Raw genomic sequence first — 22,645 nt, forward strand, 5'->3', positions numbered from 1 at the left:
TTTTCTAACTTTTAATTTCAGGGTCGAGCTCGGAATCTAAAGGATAAAGAAAAGGACGCCAGACTACTGTTGGATTCTGGGATCGTGACCATATCACACTCAAGGACATGAATAAAAGCAGCAAGTACTTTCATGCTTGTTCACAAAGACAGAGAAAGTGAGGAAGAGTTGTTCGGCGAGTATCCTTGACTCGATGCGAGAGAGCTCCATCTCGTCCGCTCCTTTATTACCTCTACTTATGTTACCGTTTCCTTTCTCGTCTCCCGTCGAGGTTGCCAAACAAAATGCCCGCGTACAGTTAATGTTGCTTTGCGCCTGTATTAATCTGACGCGCGACATCACTCCGTCTCGCCGTTATTAAAGCTGTTGTGGGCCTCTTTCTGTAATAAAGTGTGCAGGTGTTGGGGACAGAGGGTACGTCAGCAGGTCGCGCTTTGACGTGTTCATTACTCACCGAGCGTACACAGCCTGTCAACTCCACCACCGCAGAACTTTATTACACGGAGGTCTCGGACACGGCACCCTGACCGGCAAATCATTAAAAACGATATGTGTCGTGCGCGCGGTTTACACATGAGCTCGATATTAAAAAAAAACAAAAACAAACAAAAAAAACGAATCCTTCGACCACGGATAACTCGCATGGCGTCTAAAATCGAATCCTAACTGTTTAATCACGTGAACAGGGAGTGTTTTTCTCATTTTGCGACTTGCATGCAAATTGCACTTAGTCGATGGGTCTGAGGAGCCCGCGACCTTCCCAGGCACAAACGAGCAGGGAATGGGGCGAGAAAGAGAGACAGGAAATTACAGGCTGGTGACTTCCTCCCCCCTCCCCCTCCTCCATTTTAACACCTTTGAACACCTATTATGTACGATACAATTCGTACTGTAATATAACGCAACGAGACGGAAAGACGGACAAAGAACTTAAGGCGTACTCCCTCATCACGTCTAGCTGAGATATGTCTGTTATTTTGTGTCTCGACGCCCCTTTCTGCTCTCCTCTCAACTTAGATATTAGGTTGGGGGTGGGGGAGATGTAGCGGTGGTGGGGAGCAAGAAAGATGAAGCTTCAAAAGATCCATCCGTTTCTCTGACCTTTACAGTAATGACACAGAGGTGAACGTAGCGTCCTCGGAGAAGCTGACCGACTCCAGGTAATACATCACGGTCCTCTCTGCTGTAACGGGATGACTTGTGAACTCAAACTGCCAGGAAAGTACCGGGGTACGAATGAATCACAAAAAGGCCAGTTGGTTTAGTAGGCTTAATCGCTGACAAAACAACAACAACAACAAAAAAAACAAGCCCTGTGTCACAGTCAGACTCGTCGTTGTGCGGCCTTTACGCACACTTCATTTATAACGTGTGCGTCATGAATACATTTTCTTGCCGTACACGTCTGAAATGTCAGGAATAAAACACAACGGGGGCGCTAAAACACCCAGAAGCTAATTCTATTTATTTATTTATTTATTTTAAAGAGCTTGGAACCGGATTTGGAAAAGAAATGTACTTGTTCCAGTACCGGTATCAGAACTATTTTCCAATAACAGCACGCCCCTACGAGTTTCCTTCCCCTTCTAACGCGGAAGGTTTGCCAACTCCAACGATAGCATTAACGTGAGAACTTTTATCCGTTTATAGTTGCGTTTAACGCCGTAGGTTGCGTTCTCGCTTGAGCAGTCTCCACTTCGCGAGCTTTCTTTTGCTGCAAAGTGCAAAGACGTACCGGCGGCAGGACACGTAGAGTTACAGCGTCACCTCTGACACTGGAGACTCCTTCCAATCAATATTAACTGCGTCTCCTCACACATTTTTTTTTTTTTTGGTTCTCCCCGTGTTAGCCGTTACTATAGAAACAATAATGTATTACGATGACGGTATTAACGTCAACCGTACAGCTGAAACTTCTGTCAGTGCTGCTGTTATAGAAAATGAATCAAAATACCTTTTGACCAATCAGAATCAAGAATTCGGCGTAGTTTAAATAGAAATTTGCACGCACGCACACACACACACACACACACACTCCACTGCAGCATTTTGTGTAAACCCATTCCAAACCCGAAACAGCCTTGGCTATAAAGCTTAATGTTCCTTTATTGGGCTTAAGATAGTAATTGCTCCAACCAACCACTGTTTTATATGATCTGAAAGCACTCAAAACATTACAGTTTCCCCCAGTTAAACACACCAAACTGGATTCAAATGTTCTTCTGGTAAAACTTCCACCGTGTACGTTTCCGTGATGGAAGGCGGTGCAACTCTGGGCGACGCGCGTGGAGGTCGGTTTCGAGTCGCTAGCTCGTCTCAGAACACGTCTATAAACAGAAATGCAGTTGTAAGAGCTTCCACAGCCACATAGGTGCCCATCACCGGGGCAGGTTGCTATGGCGACGAGCCCTGCAGGTCCCATGGCGTTCGCCGAGATTACATAAGGGGCTGTGATGGATTCAAATAAGGCAGTAGGGGTGTTTTTTTTTTTTTTTTGGGGGGGGGGGGGGGGGGGGGGGGGGTTAATAAAAGAAAAAAAATATCTATCACCAGCTGGTGGTCCGAGCTGAAATTGAAAACTTCTGCGTCTTTTTTAATCGCATTCATGCTGCACTAGTAAATTGCATTCTCGTTTTTTTTTAACACACACACACACACACACACACACACACACACACACACACACACACACACACACACACACACACACACACACAGAACATTCAGCGGAGAAGCATTTCTTCTACTGCTGCCACCAGTGAAAGTAAGCGGATAAATGTTAAGAGTCATGCAGCAGGGTGCTTTTATGCTCTGAAAGCCTGCGCGAGTTAAAAATAGAAGCAAACAAGAATGCTTGGTCTCCTTGCTCGCTCTGCTAGAAACATAAGCGTTATCATGCGGTACCCACTCAGCAGTGCTGCACTGACAGCTCCGTGGTCACTCGACAGTCAGACACTTCTAAATCTCTTGTTCTTTCCTCCGTTCCTTCCCTCCCTGCCTCGCGTTCCTAGTACTGTAGTCCAAAACAACCCAACATTCCCCAAGATCCACATGAACCCCACATGTAGCTGGAGAGTTCTCAGGTCTGTATTTAGTGGGGATAAAAGAAAATAAAAGAACGCAGCATGTTAAGAATCTGACAAGTGCGTATCCGTGTTTCATCGAGACAGCCGTAGCACGGCGACACGCACACACGGCGCGTCGCTCGCGTCCTTAAACACGTCAAAGTCGTCACGTCTCTAAATCGGACTCGATCTTTGGTGGTTGTTTTTGTTTAAACACGTACATACACTGATGAGGGAAACGTGGTGGTGGGAGCTCAGTCTTATTTCTTCCTAAAGAACCTGGTGATGTCTGAGGACAGTTTCGATGCCGCTTCGCCTTTCTTCACCTGACTCCGCTCTTTGGCCTGCTGTGCTGTCCTCTGAAACAACAACACGGATGAACATGATCACGCAAGACTTCAATACAGAAATCAATACAGAGTTTAAATAAATAAATAGATAGATAGATAAATAAATAAATAAATATGCAATCTCCTGGTCCCATGAAGCAACTTATTTTTTTTGTATTGCGTAATACACTGCGTGTTGTAGAACACTGAAATACGTTAATCTCTCAGTAAGAAATCACCAGACGCGTAGCCACAGCCAGGCAGTGTGGATGACCGACACGCAGGTACAGTGAGGGGAAAAAGTATTTGATCCCCTGCTGATTTTGTACGTTTGCCCACTGACAAAGAAATGATAAGTCTATAATTTTAATGGTAGATTTATTTGAACAGTGAGAGACAGAATAACAACAAGAAAATCCAGAAAAACGCATGTCAAAAATGTTATAAATTGATTTGCATTTTAATGAGGGAAAAAAGTATTTGACCCCTCTGCAAAACATGACTTAGTACTTGGTGTAAAAACCCTTGTTGGCAATCACAGAGGTCAGACGTTTCTTGTAGTTGGCCACCAGGTTTGCACACATCTCAGGAGGGATTTTGTCCCACTCCTCTTTGCAGATCTTCTCCAAGTCATTAAGGTTTCGAGGCTGACGTTTGGCAACTCGAACCTCCAGCTCCCTCCACAGATTTTCTATGGGATTTAGGTCTGGAGACTGGCTAGGCCACTCCAGGACCTTAATGCGCTTCTTCTTGAGCCACTCCTTTGTTGCCTTGGCCGTGTGTTTTGGGTCATTGTCATGCTGGAATACCCATCCACGACCCATTTTCAATGCCCTGTCTGAGGGAAGGAGGTTCTCACCCAAGATTTGACGGTACATGGCCCCGTCCATCGTCCCTTTGATGCGGTGAAGTTGTCCTGTCCCCTTAGCAGAGAAACACCCCCAAAGCATAATGTTTCCACCTCCATGTTTGACGGTGGGGATGGTGTTCCAGGGGTCATAGGCAGCATTCCTCCTCCTCCAAACACGGCGAGTTGAGTTGATGCCAAAGAGCTCCATTTTGGTCTCATCTGACCTCAACACTTTCACCCAGTTGTCCTCTGAATCATTCAGATGTTCATTGGCAAACTTCAGACGGGCATGTATATGTGCTTTCTTGAGCAGCGGACCTTGCGCGCGCTGCAGGATTTCAGTCCTTCACGGCGTAGTGTGTTACCAATTGTTTTCTTGGTGACTATGGTCCCAGCTGCCTTGAGATCATTGACAAGATCCTCCCGTGTAGTTCTGGGCTGATTCCTCACTGTTCTCATGATCACTGCAACTCCAGGAGGTGAGATCTTGCATGGAGCCCCAGGCCGAGGGAGATCGACAGTTCTTTTGTGCTTCTTCCATTTGTGAATAATCGCACCAACTGTTGTCCCCTTCTCACCAAGCTGCTTGGCAATGGTCTTGTAGCCCATTCCAGACTTGTGTAGGTCTACAGTCTTGTCCCTGACATCCTTGGAGAGCTCTTTGGTCTTGGCCATGGTGGAGAGTTTGGAATCTGATTGATTGATTGCTTCTGTGGACAGGTGTCTTTTATACAGGTAACAAACTGATATTAGGAGCACTCCCTTTAAGAGTGTGCTCCTAATCTCAGCTCGTTACCTGTATAAAAGACACCTGGGAGCCAGAAATCTTTCTGATTGAGAGGGGGTCAAATACTTTTTTCCCTCATTAAAATGCAAATCAATTTATAACATTTTTGACGTGCGTTTTTCTGGATTTTTTTGTTGTTATTCTGTCTCTCACTGTTCAAATACAACTACCATTAAAATTATAGACTGATCATTTCTCTGTCAGTGGGCAAACGTACAAAATCAGCAGGGGATCAAATACTTTTCCCCTCACTGTATGTGACGTGTCCACTCATTATGGTAGGGTTAATGAAAAATAAGCAGACGGCGGATTCTAGAGCATTACAGAACTCAAAAGCCCCGTACGGCATTTGTTTCTATGGTCGCGTCTGTATTAATAATATTTCACGTCTCCTCCGTGACGAGACTCTTGCATCAGGACGGCTATAAATTAACGCAGGATGAGTGAGTTTCCATCGGCTTTCGTTTCCTACCGAACTGGATGTTTGCGTCATACGCAGACATGGAATCACAGTCGTATAGTACTTTATATATAGAACACTAGCAGTTGCAGGATATTGAGACATTTCCAAATACAAGATGACATTTGGACTTTTCTCTTTGGACGAGGAATGAAATTGTCTGAGCATCCCAGAGTTTTGTTAAAAAAAAAAACCACACACACACACCCGGAATGTTCTCTAGCGTGGAAAGTTTCCATCAAGTTTATGAAGCGGAAAAACCGCACCCTGAAACTGTGAGCATGTTTATAGTGAAATGTTAATGCTAATTTGTTGGTTGGTGCTGTATTTTTATTATTCATGTGACACGTTAGCGTCGCAGTGAGACATTGCTAGCATCGGTTACAATGGCGTTTGCTAGGAGAAATAGAAGAAAATGTCAACGATCTCCAACATAAGTAATGATGCTCAGGTTTTTGCTGTTAGATCCTAAAATCCATAAGAATAAGAGCTTCTTTTCTCCGTAGGAGTACTGGGGACGTTGGAGAGTTCCAGAACACGACGCAGTCGCTCCGACGTTACAGAAAACGCTCGGCTAATTAGCGACGTACGAGATGACGAGCACGATTCTCCATCCGAGAACGTGCATATTTCAAACTGTCTGTATGTTCCTTCCTGACCCCCCCACCCTTCTATGCCCCCCACACCAGATTAATATTATCCATCTTATTATTATTTTTGTCTCCGCTAATCCCCAGTGTTAACATCCAAAGACAACGCCATTGAAAACAAACGCCTTAGCTTCCTATCAAAAAGGTCATGTTCATTTTTTTTTCGTAGAACTGAGCTAAGAAAGTGGTATTTGGGCTGCGTCGCTGTCCGGTTTTCCTCCCCGCGCTCGTTCTGTTGGAGAGAAGAGGTACTATTCTGCTGCAAGACACTAATTTTACGCGTAATGAGGATTATTTATTTTATTCCCCCTGTGAAAAATGGACCCACAATATTGTTCACAGGAAACAGAAAATAATTGTTCCGCATTACTTGCCGAGAGTCAGCTGGCTTGTTTAATTGTTGTTTTGTTTTTCCATGAAATGTCACTGGAGGTGTTGTGGTGCATTGTGGGCAGCCGTTACAGCAGACCGGAACGAACCTTGCATCATGAACTGCTCACGATATCGCAGTATTAAGGGAATAATTGAGCTTTTCTTTTTCTCCAACCTATCGACTGCGCATGTAACACAAACGAACAATAATCAACATTTCTTTTCCATCCCGAGGAACCAGGAAGACTAAGCGGACATGCTCGAGTCCTTGCTCGTAGTCATCGCTTACGCTACTAGATCCACTGCGGATTAGAAATTTCGGCTGAGAAACTAGAATAATCTCTGCGTGATGAGACGTGATGTTTGCTGCGTGTAGAGATCCGTACTGAAATCTCTGCTGTATGTGTGTTCGAGTAAAACAGCTAAATCTATTGACCGTGGGCAGCTGAAGATTGGAAGAGTCTCGCCTGGGCCTTTTTCCAATCTTCGACTTCTCCGATTTCCGCGAGACTGTGTCCATTCGTCAGATTCCCGATCGTGGCTGACGGGAGCGAAGCTTGACGGCTTTTCTGCTCACCGTGCTCGTAAAGAATGATTACTCGCGTTCACGTAGCCTGTACTTCATGTCGGAGAACAACAGTTTCCGAATTACTCGGACATCACCCGAAGCTCTCGATCTGTATCTGCGTGATTAGATAACAGCAGGGAAATGCAGCTCTACGGGTCGGGGGTTCCTAATAAAGTGGACGGTAAACGTATCTTTATCCTGCGATCTCCCATTTCTGTAATAGGGATTCTTGCGCAATCCGCTTGGAGACGGGGGGGAAATCGGATTTAATACGGCACAATCAAGGATCATTTTCCCACCACAATTAAACTGTTCTGCCTTGACACAGACATCATACTGAAAAGAAAAATAAAAAATCCAGGGATATTTCAGTTCGGAGATCTTTCCAGAAACGTGATCTTTGTGAACATCATATTGCTTTTATGATATCTGCCTTGTCGTGGACAAGCTGTCCAACATCCTCGACCTCAGCGTCCCTCTACGCTTCTTTACAGCTAATCTCAGAAACAATATAAAGGCCATGGTTCTCTCATGACTTCCTTCCTTGTATTTATTTGTGGAACAGTAGTAGTTTAACGCTAGGAGGAAAACACGGACCGAGTAACGCTTATATAACAATTATAACGATCTGCAATAGTTCACGCACCAAATAAATAAATAAATAAACAAACAAACATCTGCAGAAGTCGACCAGGGAAGTGTTTAGTCGATATCTGTAAGTATATTACCTGTAATTACCCTTTCCGTCACCCACAGGGGGAAGCGTTTGAAAGCGCTCGTCCGTGAGTAATGTCTATAACAGAAGGAATGACGCTATGCAGAAGGACTAACGCCGACACCGCTGACCTCCCCGGACCTCCCCGATGACTGATATGTCCGCGAATCAGCCTCCTTCCCTGCGTTCAGACTCGAATCGTACTCGGAGTCAGACGTGGACAGACAGCTGTTCTGTAGTACCGGCGCGGTGACAGATGGTGCCGAGAGCCTACGTGTGGTCCTTTTCTCTATAATCGAATCTTAAATCTCATTAAGGCGGCTTGAAATAGTATTGATGTGGAAAGGTGTATAAACAGACACGTACAGCAGGGCTGGCGCATGTGGTGGCAGGTTGTCCTGTTTTTCAGTCCAGATCCTATAGTAATTTGAGTGAAAGAGCCGTATTTAGATGACGGATCGCTAATGGTGTGGTGTACCGTGCGGTGGCAGACGGCGCAGAGCGTCTGCAGGTTGTCCAGAAGGCACTGTCCTCCTCCACTGTACACCGGCTTGATGTGGTCCACCTGCCAGAAGTGGCCCTCTACTGGGTGACGGATCATCTCGTTCAGCTATAGCGCACACACACACACACACACACACACACACACACATAATTCAAGGATGAACTAGTTAAGAAAGGAATTAGAGACTAGATGCATTTCTTCATACTGAAGCCAGGAACAGATGGCCACAGCCTGTGCTCTGTGACTCTGGTGAGGCTTGTGCATTTCACAATTTTAAGGGCACTGTGTTTCCGCATGGACCGCAAAAACACTGATATTTTGGAGATTTGTCTTTTTCCCTTCCCCCTAATCCAAGGACAATTGTTGAACCAAGATAAAATAACAGAATTATAAACTGATGAAGAATACAGCGTTCATAGAAAGTGTTACCGTCATTTTTTTGTTGTTATGGTTAGGGATTTAAGTTTAGTCTGTAATTTATACCCAAATACACGTCTTTTCAAGAGTAACGCTCTCTCTCTCTCTCCCTATATATATATAAATAAAATCCCACATCACATTCACATGAGAGGTTGTAAATGCGTTATATTATGCCCCGGTTTTTGCTTCATTTCTGCTGAGAAAAGAAACAGGGGCAATATTCAGATGACCCGCTATTGCTGAGCCCAAGGGGATTCTGGGTAGCGTAGTTCCCCTTTCCAACTTGCTCCGCAGGCTGTTTTTGGCTCGCAGAGCAGCGGTGAGGGACTAGGGGAGCTTCAGAGGAGCTTTAGCATCGATGGAGGAGAGAGAGAGAGAGATCAAGGCTGGCGAGCGAGAGCTGGGTCCTGCGAGAGCTGAACTGAAAGCTGAACCAAAGCGCTGGCATTTCAGCTTGCCGAGGCTGTTTTTAGGCCCCGCGCCTCGGGGTGGGTGTGGGTGGGGTGGGGGGTGTAGGACGGGGGACGGGACTACAGAAATCAATTCACTTCCCTCGACAAAACAGAACCATCTCATAATTATCCCAAAGGAAGCCGTGGAGGATGGAAATCACCGAACATGTGATGAGGATATTCACCTAGGCCACTGTATTATAATCCACACATACACACACACCCTGGGCATTTAATAACTCGTCTCTGTCACATACACTGGTTTACTAGACTGGCAATGCTAACACATACGTTCTCTCTCTCTCTCTCTCTCTCAGAGGTGCTGTCAAGACCTCCCCTCCAAACCACACACCCACCCACATACAGTACAAGCCATTTCCCTCCAGTCTCACACACTCGCTCGCTCTCACCCACACCTTTCTAGGTCTGTTTTTTATTTATTTATTTTTACAGAAAACCCTCTGCTTCAGTATAAGCATCACTGTGTGTGTGTGTGTGTGTGTGTGTGCACATTAGAAGCAGGGCTTTAGCGCTTAGGGCCAGCTAGATATGGAAAGTCTCTCATTGATCCCAGGCTCGGTCAGAAATGCCAAACAGGAATCAAACCCTCACCTCGCAGCAGTGCACGGTGGGAAAAATCGATGCCAATCTGACAGACCAGGCAGTCTGTTAACACCGCACCCTTCAGGGACTCTGCTCCATCCTTCAGTACGGGGTGTGTGTGTGTGTGTTGAAAGAGCGAGCTGAAGCCTGAGGCCACAGCGTTATTGGTCCTACATGCTAACTGGACATCTTTTATTGCCTCCCTTCGCACGGCCGTCTCGGGAAAACACGGCCGGGTCTCGTAAGTTACTCTCGGTTGTAAAAGAAAACGTTACGCAAATGCGACTTTAATGAAATGTCTCGTGCGATCGCGCTCTCAGACAATCGACAAGGAAAGTAGGGCAGCGGTGGCTCTGCGGTTAAGGCTCGGCGCTCGAGTCTGGAAGGCTGCGAGTTTAACCCCCTACGACTGGCCGAGAGTAGGATCCTGAACGCTCAACTGTGCAGCTCTGTGCTCGGATGGTGTTCAGCCTCACTTCTCACCGACTGCTACAAGCAGCTGAAACTGGAGACTCCTTCCATAAATCCTAAATGAACGTATCCTTCCAGCCCGCTTGAAGCTGACGAGAGCCGAACCCGATTTGCAGCCTCAAGGTTTCGCCGAGACGCTTTTCTGCGCTCCACGTTTGTAAAGAGTGATTATTTGAGTTAACGTAATGAAATCTCATTTGGCGCCATCAACCGTGCCACGAGATCACCCCCCCCCCCTTTCTGATGTTTGACGTGAGCAGATACTGAAGCTCTTGACCTGTATCTGCATGAATTTATGCACTGCGCTGCTGCTGCACGAGAGGCTGTTAAAGTGGCTGGTGAGGGTGTGTTTGGCGTCATTAACGGTGAGGAAAATCCACTAGTTTTGTGGGACAGCTGCTTGACTCGAGTGCCGCAGGAGTACTCTTACCCCCCTCCATACTCTCCTTATAAACCCAAACGCTAGTTTTCCTGCGGAAGAACACTAAAGCTAAGGAGAGGGGTATTTATTTATTTATTTATTTATTTATTTAATTTTATTTTGAACCTTTGGGACTACACTGCAAATGAAGTGTTTTGTTTTGAAGTGTTTCGCTGGTATTCCAGACATTATAATAAAGACGGTAGGATCCGTTTAAAAAGGGGTCGTTATAAGATGGCCCAGCCATTGGGAACCACTTACGCGGCGTGTACTTGATGGTCTTTCGTTTTTATGGGACACCATCTTTCATTCCACCCCCCCCCCCCCTCCCCTTTTGAGCATTTTTTTCCCTCAATTTCAGGTAAACTGCGATGGGGAACAAATAAATATCGCATGCCTAGAGGTGGCCACCATGCTGTGGGGGCTGCACGAACAAGCTCAGAACTCACATGAATGAACGTTTGTAAGGTGCTCTCTTGAATGGTTGAATCTCTTGCAAGTGCCCAGACAACATGCTTCAAATTTCTTCCTAATTGGGAGTGCTAACGGATGGCCTTGATCCCGTCTGGTGTATGTGCGCATACCTGCCAAGACTTTCCAACAAAGTCAATCACACAGTGAAGAATGGTGTATTACTCGCAGTGAATACCTTCATCGTACCACATGTACACAACATGGAGCCGTCTACTTACATACCGCCAGAGATCTGGAGATCCTGTCCCCTCATCTCTTCTACCTTGGTGAGTGTATTTAATTATATATATGAGTACGTTTTGTTTGTGAAATGTTATTGTGCCATGTGACATTCATCAGTTTTGAGTCGGTTATCTTGTAAGCATTGCTAGCCTGTATTAGTAATCACTCAGCGTGTTGTTATCCATGTCACCTCTAAGAGCTTGCACTACGTCGTTTTTTTTTTCTCTATCCGCTTGGTGATGGCTTCTCTCTCGTTCCTCCTCACCGGGCCGATTTCTCTCTCAGGGTCGTCCCTTTAGGTCGTCCAGCATCCCACGTGTTCGCTGTTGAATCTGCTAAGTAAACTGGATTTACACGTGTATGCATCTCTAGGGCTGGAGTCGGTTTTGCTCCCTTACGTATCCTTCACTCGGGTCCACGCGTGTTTCATGCCACACAGAGTAGATAGCAGTGTTGCAAAACTGGAACGCATTGAACTCCTTGGGTTTCAAAGACGTGGCTCTGGACCGAAGATCTTAAGGATTAATTGTCCAACTCGGATATCCCCGAGCCAACCGCACAGCAGCACCGATGCAGGCATGGTGCGTTTGCCGGTCACATTTACACCCTGATTGGACGCTGTATCTGACTCAGGCCCCGTAGTCTAAACAGCTTGCTAGTCTGCCCACATCCGGGCATCAAATGAGAAGCATATGAAGAAGTCCAGATAGAACTCAAAGTTACTTTCTAGGTGAATTAATGTAATGGTGGAAGAAATGGCTCGGCTGAAATCAATAATTCAGGAGCTGAGACCGTACAACTCGGAGGCTCCTGCCCTTCAACGAGCCCTCCTTGTAGCGCCATGACCAGTTAACCTCCCACTTCCTTATCAGGGGAGCACAAGGATGCCTACAGCCATTTCCAGGAGACTCTTCCAGGCTCACAGTGACCTTGCAGGTGAACCATGTTCACCCCTGGCCTCAGGAGCATCTTAAGAAGTATCTGTGCTGGCCCGTGCATGCTTTAAGGCACTCCTAACAGGCCTTTGCGGTGACGTTAAAGATGGCAATGTCCTAAGTAGGACTGTATGGAATAAATCTGGTCTTTTGCTCAACACAATTCGCAACACAGTTCATAATACCACAGTGTAAGGATTTCGCCGAGGGCTTCAGAGGTGGGTTTTAGACAGACAGCTCACCCGCAACACAATGCCGTGGTGTGCGTTCTAGCTAACGTAATATTTGTATGTTGAAGGTGTCAGATGTAGCTCATGTCACTGGATCTGCATGACGCTTATTTTCATGTCCACATTGCCCCAGATCAGAGTGTTTCTGCTACGATCTTACCTGTTCGAAGGGTAGCTGTGCGAACCAAAAAGCTCTCAACTCAATTGATTATTTTTAATTCACATGCATGTGTGCTTCAGGCTCACCTGTTTGAGAGGCAGCTGTGCCAGCCATGTGTTATCCAGTATCTCTTTGCGGTGTGTGTGGGGCGCGTCTCGGACCCGCAGATACAGCTGGCGTGCATTAAGGCCACAGCTCTGACACACACCTTGCTCCGTCTCGAGAACACGGGAGCGGGCGTAGCCTCGGCTGGAGCGCAGCTGCAGCTCCTCCATGCAGCTGGCACTACAGAATCCTCCTGCCCAGCCTGAGTGTTCCGCACTGGGCTTCTGGCAAGACAAACACAGTGGCGTGCCTCCAGAGTCCAGAGCTTGCAAATATCCCGTGTCTGCTTCCGACTCCCTGCGCTCACAAAAAGCACACCGACACACACAGGTAACTTTGTACTGTTTAGCTTTGACAATGATATTAGACACTGGATGCTTATAAAGAAGCTCCAGTTAGTCCGGCATAGAGCTGCAAGAGTCCTTACTAGAACCAGAAGATACGCCCACACCGCCCCGATCTTATCCACACCGCCCCGGCTCACAGTAAAATTTCACACCGATTATAAAATATTACGATCGACCTATAAAGCGCTGAATGGTCTCGTGCCACGCCCACTTCGAGATCAAAAGGTGCAGGCTATTTGTTGGTACCTCGAATAGTGAAGGTTACAGCGGGGGGGGGGGCTTTCTCTTACGAAGCCCCACAGTTATGGAACAGTCTTCCAATTACACTCAAAGACAGTCTCAGAGTTTAAGTCCAGGCTGAAAACATACTTCTTTAGTCAAGCTTTTTGTGAATAGAAAAGGAGCAGATCTAGAGGGCTTCTAGAGATGACGTGAACTGGGACGTTTGGATGCGGTCTCGTAAGTTACTCTCGGTTGTAAAAGAAAACGTCACGCAAATGCGACTTTAATGAAATGTCTCGTGCGATCGCGCTCTCAGACAATCGACAAGGAAAGTAGGGCAGCGGTGGCTCTGCGGTTAAGGCTCGGCGCTCGAGTCTGGAAGGCTGCGAGTTTAACCCCCTACGACTGGCCGAGAGTAGGATCCTGAACGCTCAACTGTGCAGCTCTGTGCTCGGATGGTGTTCAGCCTCACTTCTCACCGACTGCTACAAGCAGCTGAAACTGGAGACTCCTTCCATAAATGCTAAATGAACGTATCCTTCCAGCCCGCTTGAAGCTGACGAGAGCCGAACCCGATTTGCAGCCTCAAGGTTTCGCCGAGACGCTTTTCTGCGCTCCACGTTTGTAAAGAGTGATTATTTGAGTTACTGTAGCCTTCCTGTCAGCTCCAACCAGTCTGGTCATTCCCCTCTGGAGACCTACCTTTGGTTTGCACCCAGGATGTTGCCCCCCCCCAATTTTCTGCAACATTCTGTGTAAACTCTAGAGACTGTTGTGTGTGTGTGTGTGTGTGTGTGTTGTGTAAAAATCCCAGGAGGTCAGCAGTTTCTGAAATAGTCAAATTACTCAGCCCTTCTGGCATCAACAACCAGTCACTGAGATCACATTTCCCCCCCCGTTCTGGTGTTTGATGTAAGCTTACCTGAAGCTCTTGATCTGTGTCGACATGATTTTATGCACTGTACTGCTGCCACGTGATTGGCTGATTGGATAACTGCATCTGCTCAGCAGTGTTCTGTTAAATCCAGATGCGTCTCCTCCTCCTTTTTTTAACCTTCAGTGTGTATCTTTTACCTTGAAATGTGCATGGAGTTCACTTTTAAAGCTTTACTTTAAAAGGTCATTATAGATCCGATTATGAACCTTCAGTCTTTTTAAAGGTACACTATACCCACATTTCCAGGAAGACACTTCTTAAAGGAATGAAGGATAATAAAGGAATGAAAGGTAGAGCTTGAAACCCGTTTCTGGGAGTATGGTTAAAACTTCACCCTGCTCTAGTTTTGGGGATGTTGGCTGTATGATTTGCAAGCACGCTACACTGATTTTGCTTATGTACAGCTGGTCTGATCTAGTGAAAGGCTGTAAATATGATTAGCTAGATTAGACCGGGGATTAGCTTTAATAAACCTCACTGTTTCAGTGCGACATGAAGCTCCGTCCTACACCAACAGGGCCTGTGCTTTTAGTGCTCATGAAGCATGGACATTTATTCGATCCGGTGTCCTCAAAGTGCTGATCTAGCATCCGATTCGTGTCCTTTTATGTGTTGAAAAGCTAAAACAGCAGCCCTCCATCAAGATGTATGATGAATATGGCCCTCACAAGAGCTGTAAGAGTGTGGGCGAGCGAGAAACCGAGCGAGTGGGCTGGCGAGAGAGGGAGTGGGCGAAAGGATGAGTGCCTGTTGGGGGCTTTTCTGTGCCAAGAGGAAGGTGCTTATGGTGCTGAACTTTATCTGTAAAACCACTGCTGATGTGCTTCACAGCAAACACACAGCTCTGCCCTCTTCAATCCATCCTCTCTCGCTCTCTCTCTTTGTGCCTTCCATCTCTGCTGCACTCCGCCCCCCCCCCCCCCCCCCCCCCCCCCCCCCCCCCCCCCCCCCTTATCTCAGTGTCTCTTCTCCTTTCCTTTAACTGTCTTCAAAATAATAATAATGATAAAAAAAAACTCCCAGACAGTCCTCAGCTAGTCTTAATTTTCTTTCCCTGGTTTCCATGGTAACATCGGTGTGCGCGTGTGTGTTTGCGTTTCAGGCGCTGGATTAAGCCCTTATCCTGTGTGCTAAGCATCCTCCAGCATTTTCCGCAGCGCACACACACACACGGTTTAGAAGGCCAGACAGTCTACCACTACACACATAATTACACACGGAAATGCGCTTTTGAAATAAATTCTGAGTGCTGTGCGATTTTTTTTTTTTTTTTGCCCACCGTTGCAAATTCATAAATATGTAGCTGTCGGTTCCAGTCACTGCTCCACCCTGACCCACGCAGAGTAACGTGATGAGCAGAGAGCCAGGATATATATATGTATATATATGTATGTGTGTGTATGTGTGTGTATGTGTGCGTGTGTGTATATATATATTATATATTCATTTGAATTTTTGTTTTGGACACACCTGGGGTGCAGCAGCAGCAGCTGGAAAGGAATGTACACACCGAGTGTGGCAGAGATAATGATAAAACAGACGAGAGCGAGAGAGAGAATGAGAGAGAGAGAGAGAGTGAGAGAGGGAGAGAGAGAGAGAGAGAGTGAGAGAGAGAGAGGGCGAGAGAGAGAGAGAGAGAGAGAGAGTGAGAGAGTGAGAGAGAGAGAGAGAGAGAGAGGGCGAGAGAGAGAGAGAGAGAGAGGAGGGAGGTAAATAAGGATATGAAAGTGTGTTTATATGCTACTGAGTGTGGCGTGTATCAGCTGGGAGCTGAAACTCGGCGTAGCAGAGCTGAAGGTGTCTGATCAGTCCTTCACTAACAAACTTAGTGGAATAGTAAGCAGCTGTCACATATAATCTAAAAATCTGTCGCGGACTTGACAGTGCGTGCATGCTTGTGTGTGTGTGTGTGTGTGTGTGTGTGTCCATTTTGTTTGCGTATCTGTATACATTGCTGATTTACTGAATAACTTGGGTATGATGGCTGACTGTGTGTGTGTGTGTGTGTGTGTATATATATATGTATTTTATACACACACACACACACACACACACACACGTATACAGTGCCCTCCGGTAATATTGGCACCCTTGGTAAGAGGGCAGTGAAAATGATTATTTATTGTTTAACCTTTTGATCTTTTGTTGAAAAAAATTCACAAAAATACTCTGCTCTCATGGATATCAAACAATTCCAAACACAACACAGGTTCATCCAAAATAAAAAATAAAAAATCTTTGTTAAATATAGGTGTGCAACAATTATTGGCACCCCTATGAATTCATATGAGAAAAATATATTCGAAGTATATTGATATTTAAATTTTTTTTTTTTAGTATAGCTGGGTGACTAGGAACAGGAAATTGTTCAACCATGACTTCCTGTTTCAAATATGAGGTAACACGTAGGCCAAATTCCCTTAGTCATTCGGAACAATGGGTAAGACCAAGGAACAGAGCTGTGATGTGCGGCAAAAGGTTGTTGAGCTTCACCTGGAATTGGACGTGTGTCTACAGGCGCATCTCAAAAAATTACAATACTGTAGAAAAGTTCATTTTTCCCCCCGTAATTTAATTCAAAAAGTGGAACGTTCAGATTTTCTAGATTCATTACACATAAAGTGAGATATTTCACGCCTCTTTATGTGCCCGATTGGCCAGACAACTCGCCTAACCCGTTACTGTCAGGAAGAAAAGACACCAGACCCGACGATACAGACGAGCTGAAGACCGCTATCAAAGCAACCCGGGCTTCCAGATCACCTCAGCAGTGCCTCAGGCTGATCCTACTACAGAAGGTCCACATTTCTGTATTATAAATTCTTTATTCGAATATTTTGAGATACTGGATGTTTGATTTCCACGAGCTGTAATCATCGAGATTTAAAAAAAAAAAAACAAAAACACTTGAAATATTTCACTTAATGTGTAATGAATCTAGAATATATAAAAGTTCCACTTTTTGAATTTAATTATGGAAAAAAATTCAAACTGAACTTTTGAGATGCACCTTAAAATAAATAAATAAATAAATAAATAAATAAATGTGTGTGTGTGTGTGTGAAGTCCAAATATATATTGTTTTCTGAATAGAAATGATCTCGCATCATCCGGAAGGGGAAAGGGACAACCACAGGACCACTGCTGACTTTATATTATTTGGGAAGCGGCACAGCGGCGTCGTTGGGGATTTAAACATCTCGGTGCCACTGTCGAGCTAATTAATCCGCCAACCACTGATACCTGATGGACCAACGGAGTTGATGTGTCTAATAAAGCAGCCAGTAGGTGTTTAGAAACCCCAGTGAAGCTGCTGTGCCTGAGATCCTCACATCAACACTACACACTCATAACATGTCACTACCATGTCAGTGTCACTTCTGTGCCGAGAATAATCCTCTACGCAAATCTGCTCAGGTAGCATGGCACAGCAGCAGACACGCTACAGTCACTAATTATCTGTTGTTGTAGTTGGTAAATTCTTTGCTGACATTAGCTAGAAAAAAGCAACAGCTACCTGTCAGTGCAGTTCACATACGGAGTCATTATAATCATGCTGTGCTTTCTAGAAAAAGTGTGTGTGTGTGTGTGTGTGCGCGCTTGTGTGACATACTTATCAGCTTGACTGGGTGGTTTCATAATAGATCTCTTCAAGGAGGAAGAGTTGTCCTTGCTGATCGAGCGTACGGTCCCCCCCTGTCTCTGGGCTGCTCTCAGGGACGTCTGAGCCACTTCCTGCTTAGAGAGATACCTGTGACAGAGAAACAAGAGCGATGGAAGCGCATCCAGGACATTAGTCTTAATGTCTAGAAGACCTGTATAAATGAGCTAAGGCTCCAGGAGTTATTAAAAATATCAATCTGGGTATCGATCGATCCATCTACAGTCCCGTCCAAAACTACTGGAGTGACGAGACCAATTTAAAACTTCTACATCTGAAAACGCTAAAACAGCAGCAGGCCGTATTTATGACGAACATGGCCTCGTGCTTCTAGTCTATATAAAAAGCTGTGTGTGTGTGTGTGTGTGTGTAAGAGAGAAAGAAAGAATTCAGCACAAGATAATCACAGAGACGACTTACATATCAGGTAATCTAACCAAGAGTGACAGACAGCGCAGTGAAAGAGGCAGGCAGAGAGAGGAGGGGGGAGGGGGAGTGTGATGGGAGAAATAAATGTTCGTACACGGACGCAGTGCAAACAGATGGAGCGAATGATTGAACTCGAATGGACACTGACAGAGGAAGAATGAGAGAGGGAGGGAGGGAGGGAGAGAGAGAGAGAGAGAGAGAGAGAGAGAGAGAGAGAGAGAGAGAGAGCGCGAGCAGAGCAAAACAAGGAGGCACAAAGATTGACAAGGAGACAGCCAAAGAAATGGAGCTATACTCATAAGTGAACAGACGGACAACGAGGGAGAGAGACAGAGAGAGGGAGAGAGAGACAGACAGAGAGAGAGAGACCGAGAGAGAGGCAGAGAGAGAAAGACAGAGAGAGAGAGCGTGTCAGAGAGAGAGCGAGAGAGAGTCAGAGAGAGAGCGAGTCGGAGAGAGAGAGAGTCAGAGACAGAGAGCGAGTTGGCGAGAGAGAGAGAGACAGAGAGAGAGAGAGTCAGAGAGAGAGAGCGAGTTGGGGAGAGAGAGAGAGAGACAGAGAGAGAGAGAGAGTCAGAGACAGAGCGAGTCGGAGAGAGAGAGAGAGAGAGACAGAGAGAGAGACAGAGAGTCAGAGAGAGAGAGCGAGTCGGAGAGAGAGAGAGAGAGAGAGAGAGAGAGTCAGAGAGCGAGTTGGAGAGAGAGAGAGAGAGAGAGAGAGAGAGAGAGAGACAGAGACAGAGAGAGCGAGTCGGAGAGAGAGAGAGTCAGAGAGCGAGTTGGAGAGAGAGAGAGAGCGAGAGAGAGAGAGAGAGACTCAGAGAGCGAGTTGGAGAGAGAGAGAGAGAGAGAGAGAGAGAGAGACAGAGAGAGCGAGTCGGAGAGAGAGAGAGTCAGAGAGCGAGTTGGAGAGAGAGCGAGAGAGAGTCTGAGAGAGTCAGAGAGAGAGAGAGAGAGAGAGAGAGTCTGAGAGAGTCAGAGAGAGAGAGAGAGAGAGAGAGAGAGAGAGAGAGAGAGAGAGAGAGTCAGAGAGAGAGACATAAATCCAAAGAAGCAGATGAGGTTAGGGCAGTAAAAGACAAAACTACATGCATGCGTGTGTGTGTGTGTGTGTGTGTGTGTGTGTGCATGTGTGTGTGTGTGTGCGCACACTCTTGCCTCTTGGTGCTACTGTGTCGGCGCTGTGTGTGTGAGAGCTCATCCACAAGCAGCATTGGGCTTTGAAAGACTCTGCCACTCTTCCTCACCATCCTTTGCTTCATCGCTGTCAGAAAGCTCCACTCACGTACAAAACGCACCAACTACACACACACACACACACACACACACACACATACACACACACACACACACACACACACACACACACACGTCAACATATGATATACGCCAGTTATAAATATATCTCCCACACACACTCACGTGTCTCCGGTTCTCAGTGCGGCTGAACTCTGGAGGCAAGTCATCCCAGTTCTGTAGTCTGATATCCAGAGGAACAAAGTTGCAGTTGAGTGAGATACCATCCTGTAAGGATACACACACACACCCACACACACACACACACACCCACACACACACACACACACACACACACACACACACGCTCTTTCACCTCAAAACACACTACAATGAGTGAGATACCATCCTGTAAGGATACACACACACACCCACACACACACACACCCACACACACACGCTCTTTCACCTCAAAACACACTACAATGTCAATTAACAGCCTCTATCAAAAAAGTACCAGCCATAGCGTGCTGCTAAATAAACGAACGTCCGTCGATCAGCATGGGAAGAAAGGTCATGTGATCACAGCAGTGACTCTGGTAATCCACCAGGGAAACCATGGCAACCAGGAGTAATCTCGAAATCAGGAACACCCACCAGTGACTAACATATATGAACAGAAGATCGTCAGAGACTCCCATATATGAAACTGTATAAATCTCTGAACTGGTAGATATACAGTACGCGTCCGCTGTTTGTTAGCTACATTAGCCTTAGCGTTCCAACCCAACGTGTCTAGACTGCTCGTACTATATGTAGTATATTTACGTAAGGAGGAAATTGAAGGATTGCTTTAAGGAGTCTTTCAATGCTCATTACTCTCTCTCTCTCTCTCTCTCTCTCTCTCTCTCTCACACACCTTTTACGAGGCACTATAACGAGCAAAAATAAATCTCTCTGGGAAGTTTGTTCTATTGTTGGTACTTGATGAAACAGAACAGAGTCCTTTTGCATTCAGTATGAAAGGCTAAAGAGGCGCGCGCACACACACACACACACACACACACGTCCCTAATTCGCGTGAAATCATTTCCCTGTCTGAGTTAAATGAATCCATTCCAAGATGCCGGCGCGAGTCTGATTATGTGCATTAGCGTAAGCTGATCTGATAAGCTTCCGAGTCCTTGTATATAAATATGTTCGCTTAAGGACAGTACGTCGTCTATGGAGCATCGTTGTTATTATTATTAGATATTATATGCACGGCGTAATTTTGTTCTCGCCCTCCCCTCGTGTCGTCTCGCTATCTCTCCTCCTCTGTCATTCTTTCTCACTCCAGCCTCAACACCCCCTTCCCCAAACCCCCCCCCCCGCCGAGCTGTGCCTGTGGCCGCATCATCCATCACTGCCGAGCCCAAATAGCCAGAGGAGAAGGTCTTATTAAATATCCTACTCTGCTAATATTTCTCAATCCGAGTCAACCGAGGGACTCGGCGCTCATATTTCCACCCGTTTAAAAGAACGGTAAACGATGGCACGCAATTTCGACTTGAGAAGACGTTTCATTTTGCATGACTCGTCTGTAGAGAGAGAGAAGTGTGATAAACAGAACTCATTAATCTGGGCTGGATTGGATTCTCGGTGTAAAGAGGGATTGTGGCAAAATGAAGCTGCTCGCTTGTGTGTGTGTGTGTGTGTGTGTGTGTGTGTGTGTGTGTGTTACCTTGCTGTAAATGTAGATCCTGTCAGTGTTTTTGCTGGCGCAGAACTTCAGGCCGTCGTACACAGGCAGAGAGACATCTCCCGACTCAGACTCGCGGCTATCATTAGCTAGCAGGGAGATGGGGAAGGGGATGGGGAGAAGGAGGGATGATCATTACTGCCTGTGCCTCAATCAAGAAAAGGTCAGCAGGGAGGAGAAGAGAAAAAAATAACGAGACGACTAGCAGCTACAGCGGTAAATGAGCACAATATAACTCTGCCATCTCATCCCTAGTCCTCTTGTTCATTAACAGTGTGGAGCTTTTTAGAAACATGCCACTCCTGTACATCACTCCTGATGGACCAGACATTCCTGCCCAGGAAGAACATGAAATCACCCACACAAATCAGCACCGTCATGAGCTTTAGCGCACCATGCCACTTATTCAATGTGACCGTCATATAAAGTTATATGAAACACATATATTATATGAATGATAGACCTACCTTGATGCAGTCCCCTCTGAAAGTACTGGAACATCAAAGCAATCCTTTTGTTTTCGCTAGACACTTTTGGCGCACGTTTGGGTTTGAGATCAAAAGATGACCAATGAGAACATGGATCAGAATGTCGTTTCATGATCTTTACACCTAGACGTGTTATACACCTTGGAACACGGCACTTTTCGTTTGCACCCATTCGTCATGTGATCGACGGGTGTTTCTTGTTGCCCCAGGTGCGTCCTGTTTGATTGGTTTTTAAACAATTCAGAGCTCTGAATGTCTACTCTGCGTTTGGTTTGATAAAAGGATAAACTAACATTAAGACCGGAGAGCTGTCTATGGGAGAGAAGAAAGCCATCTTGAAGCTGAGAAAAGTGGGATAATCAAATCAGAGCCACTGCACAAGCACGGGGTATAACCAATGCAACAATTCGCCGTGCTGTTCTAATATTTTGAGAGCCACATCGCCCTGCAGTTCTCGCCTTGTTTCCCACTGAAGCTAAGCAGGGTTGAGCCTGGCCACTAGCTGGGGAAAACTTAGCTTGCTGGAAGTGGTATTAGTGAGGCCAGCAGGGGGCGCTCACCCTGCGGTCTGTGTGGGGCCTAATGCCCCAGTATAGTGACAGGGGGCGCTATATTGTAAAAAAAATAAAATAAATAAAGCACCGTTTTTTCGTATAAGATGTTAAACCGACGTCCTGACTCTCTCTGTGGTCATTAAAAGTCCCAGGACACTTCTCCTAAAAGAGTAGGGGTATGAATACTTACGAAATTCCTGCATTGGCCTTTCTCCATCGTGGCCCATCTACCATGT

General features: G+C 46.0%; 1 protein-coding gene across 2 annotated transcripts in view; it reads right to left on the reverse strand.

Moving 5' to 3' along the window:
- Positions 1-2,513: 2,513 nt before the first annotated feature.
- The window catches only part of zranb3 (zinc finger, RAN-binding domain containing 3), a 64,225-nt gene continuing 44,093 nt past the window's right edge, over positions 2,514-22,645 (reverse strand). For both annotated transcript variants that reach the window (XM_053676474.1, XM_053676475.1), the window contains 7 exons: positions 21,350-21,456; positions 19,813-19,914; positions 19,549-19,691; positions 17,914-18,051; positions 12,776-13,091; positions 8,275-8,406; positions 2,514-3,424 (listed from right to left, as the gene is read on the reverse strand). In XM_053676474.1, coding sequence (XP_053532449.1) covers positions 3,326-3,424; positions 8,275-8,406; positions 12,776-13,091; positions 17,914-18,051; positions 19,549-19,691; positions 19,813-19,914; positions 21,350-21,456 — 1,037 coding nt within the window. In that variant the 3' untranslated portion in view covers positions 2,514-3,325. The remainder of the gene's footprint in view (positions 3,425-8,274; positions 8,407-12,775; positions 13,092-17,913; positions 18,052-19,548; positions 19,692-19,812; positions 19,915-21,349; positions 21,457-22,645) is intronic.

This window comes from Ictalurus punctatus, chromosome 27 (assembly GCF_001660625.3).
Source record: "Ictalurus punctatus breed USDA103 chromosome 27, Coco_2.0, whole genome shotgun sequence".
NCBI lineage: Eukaryota > Metazoa > Chordata > Actinopteri > Siluriformes > Ictaluridae > Ictalurus > Ictalurus punctatus.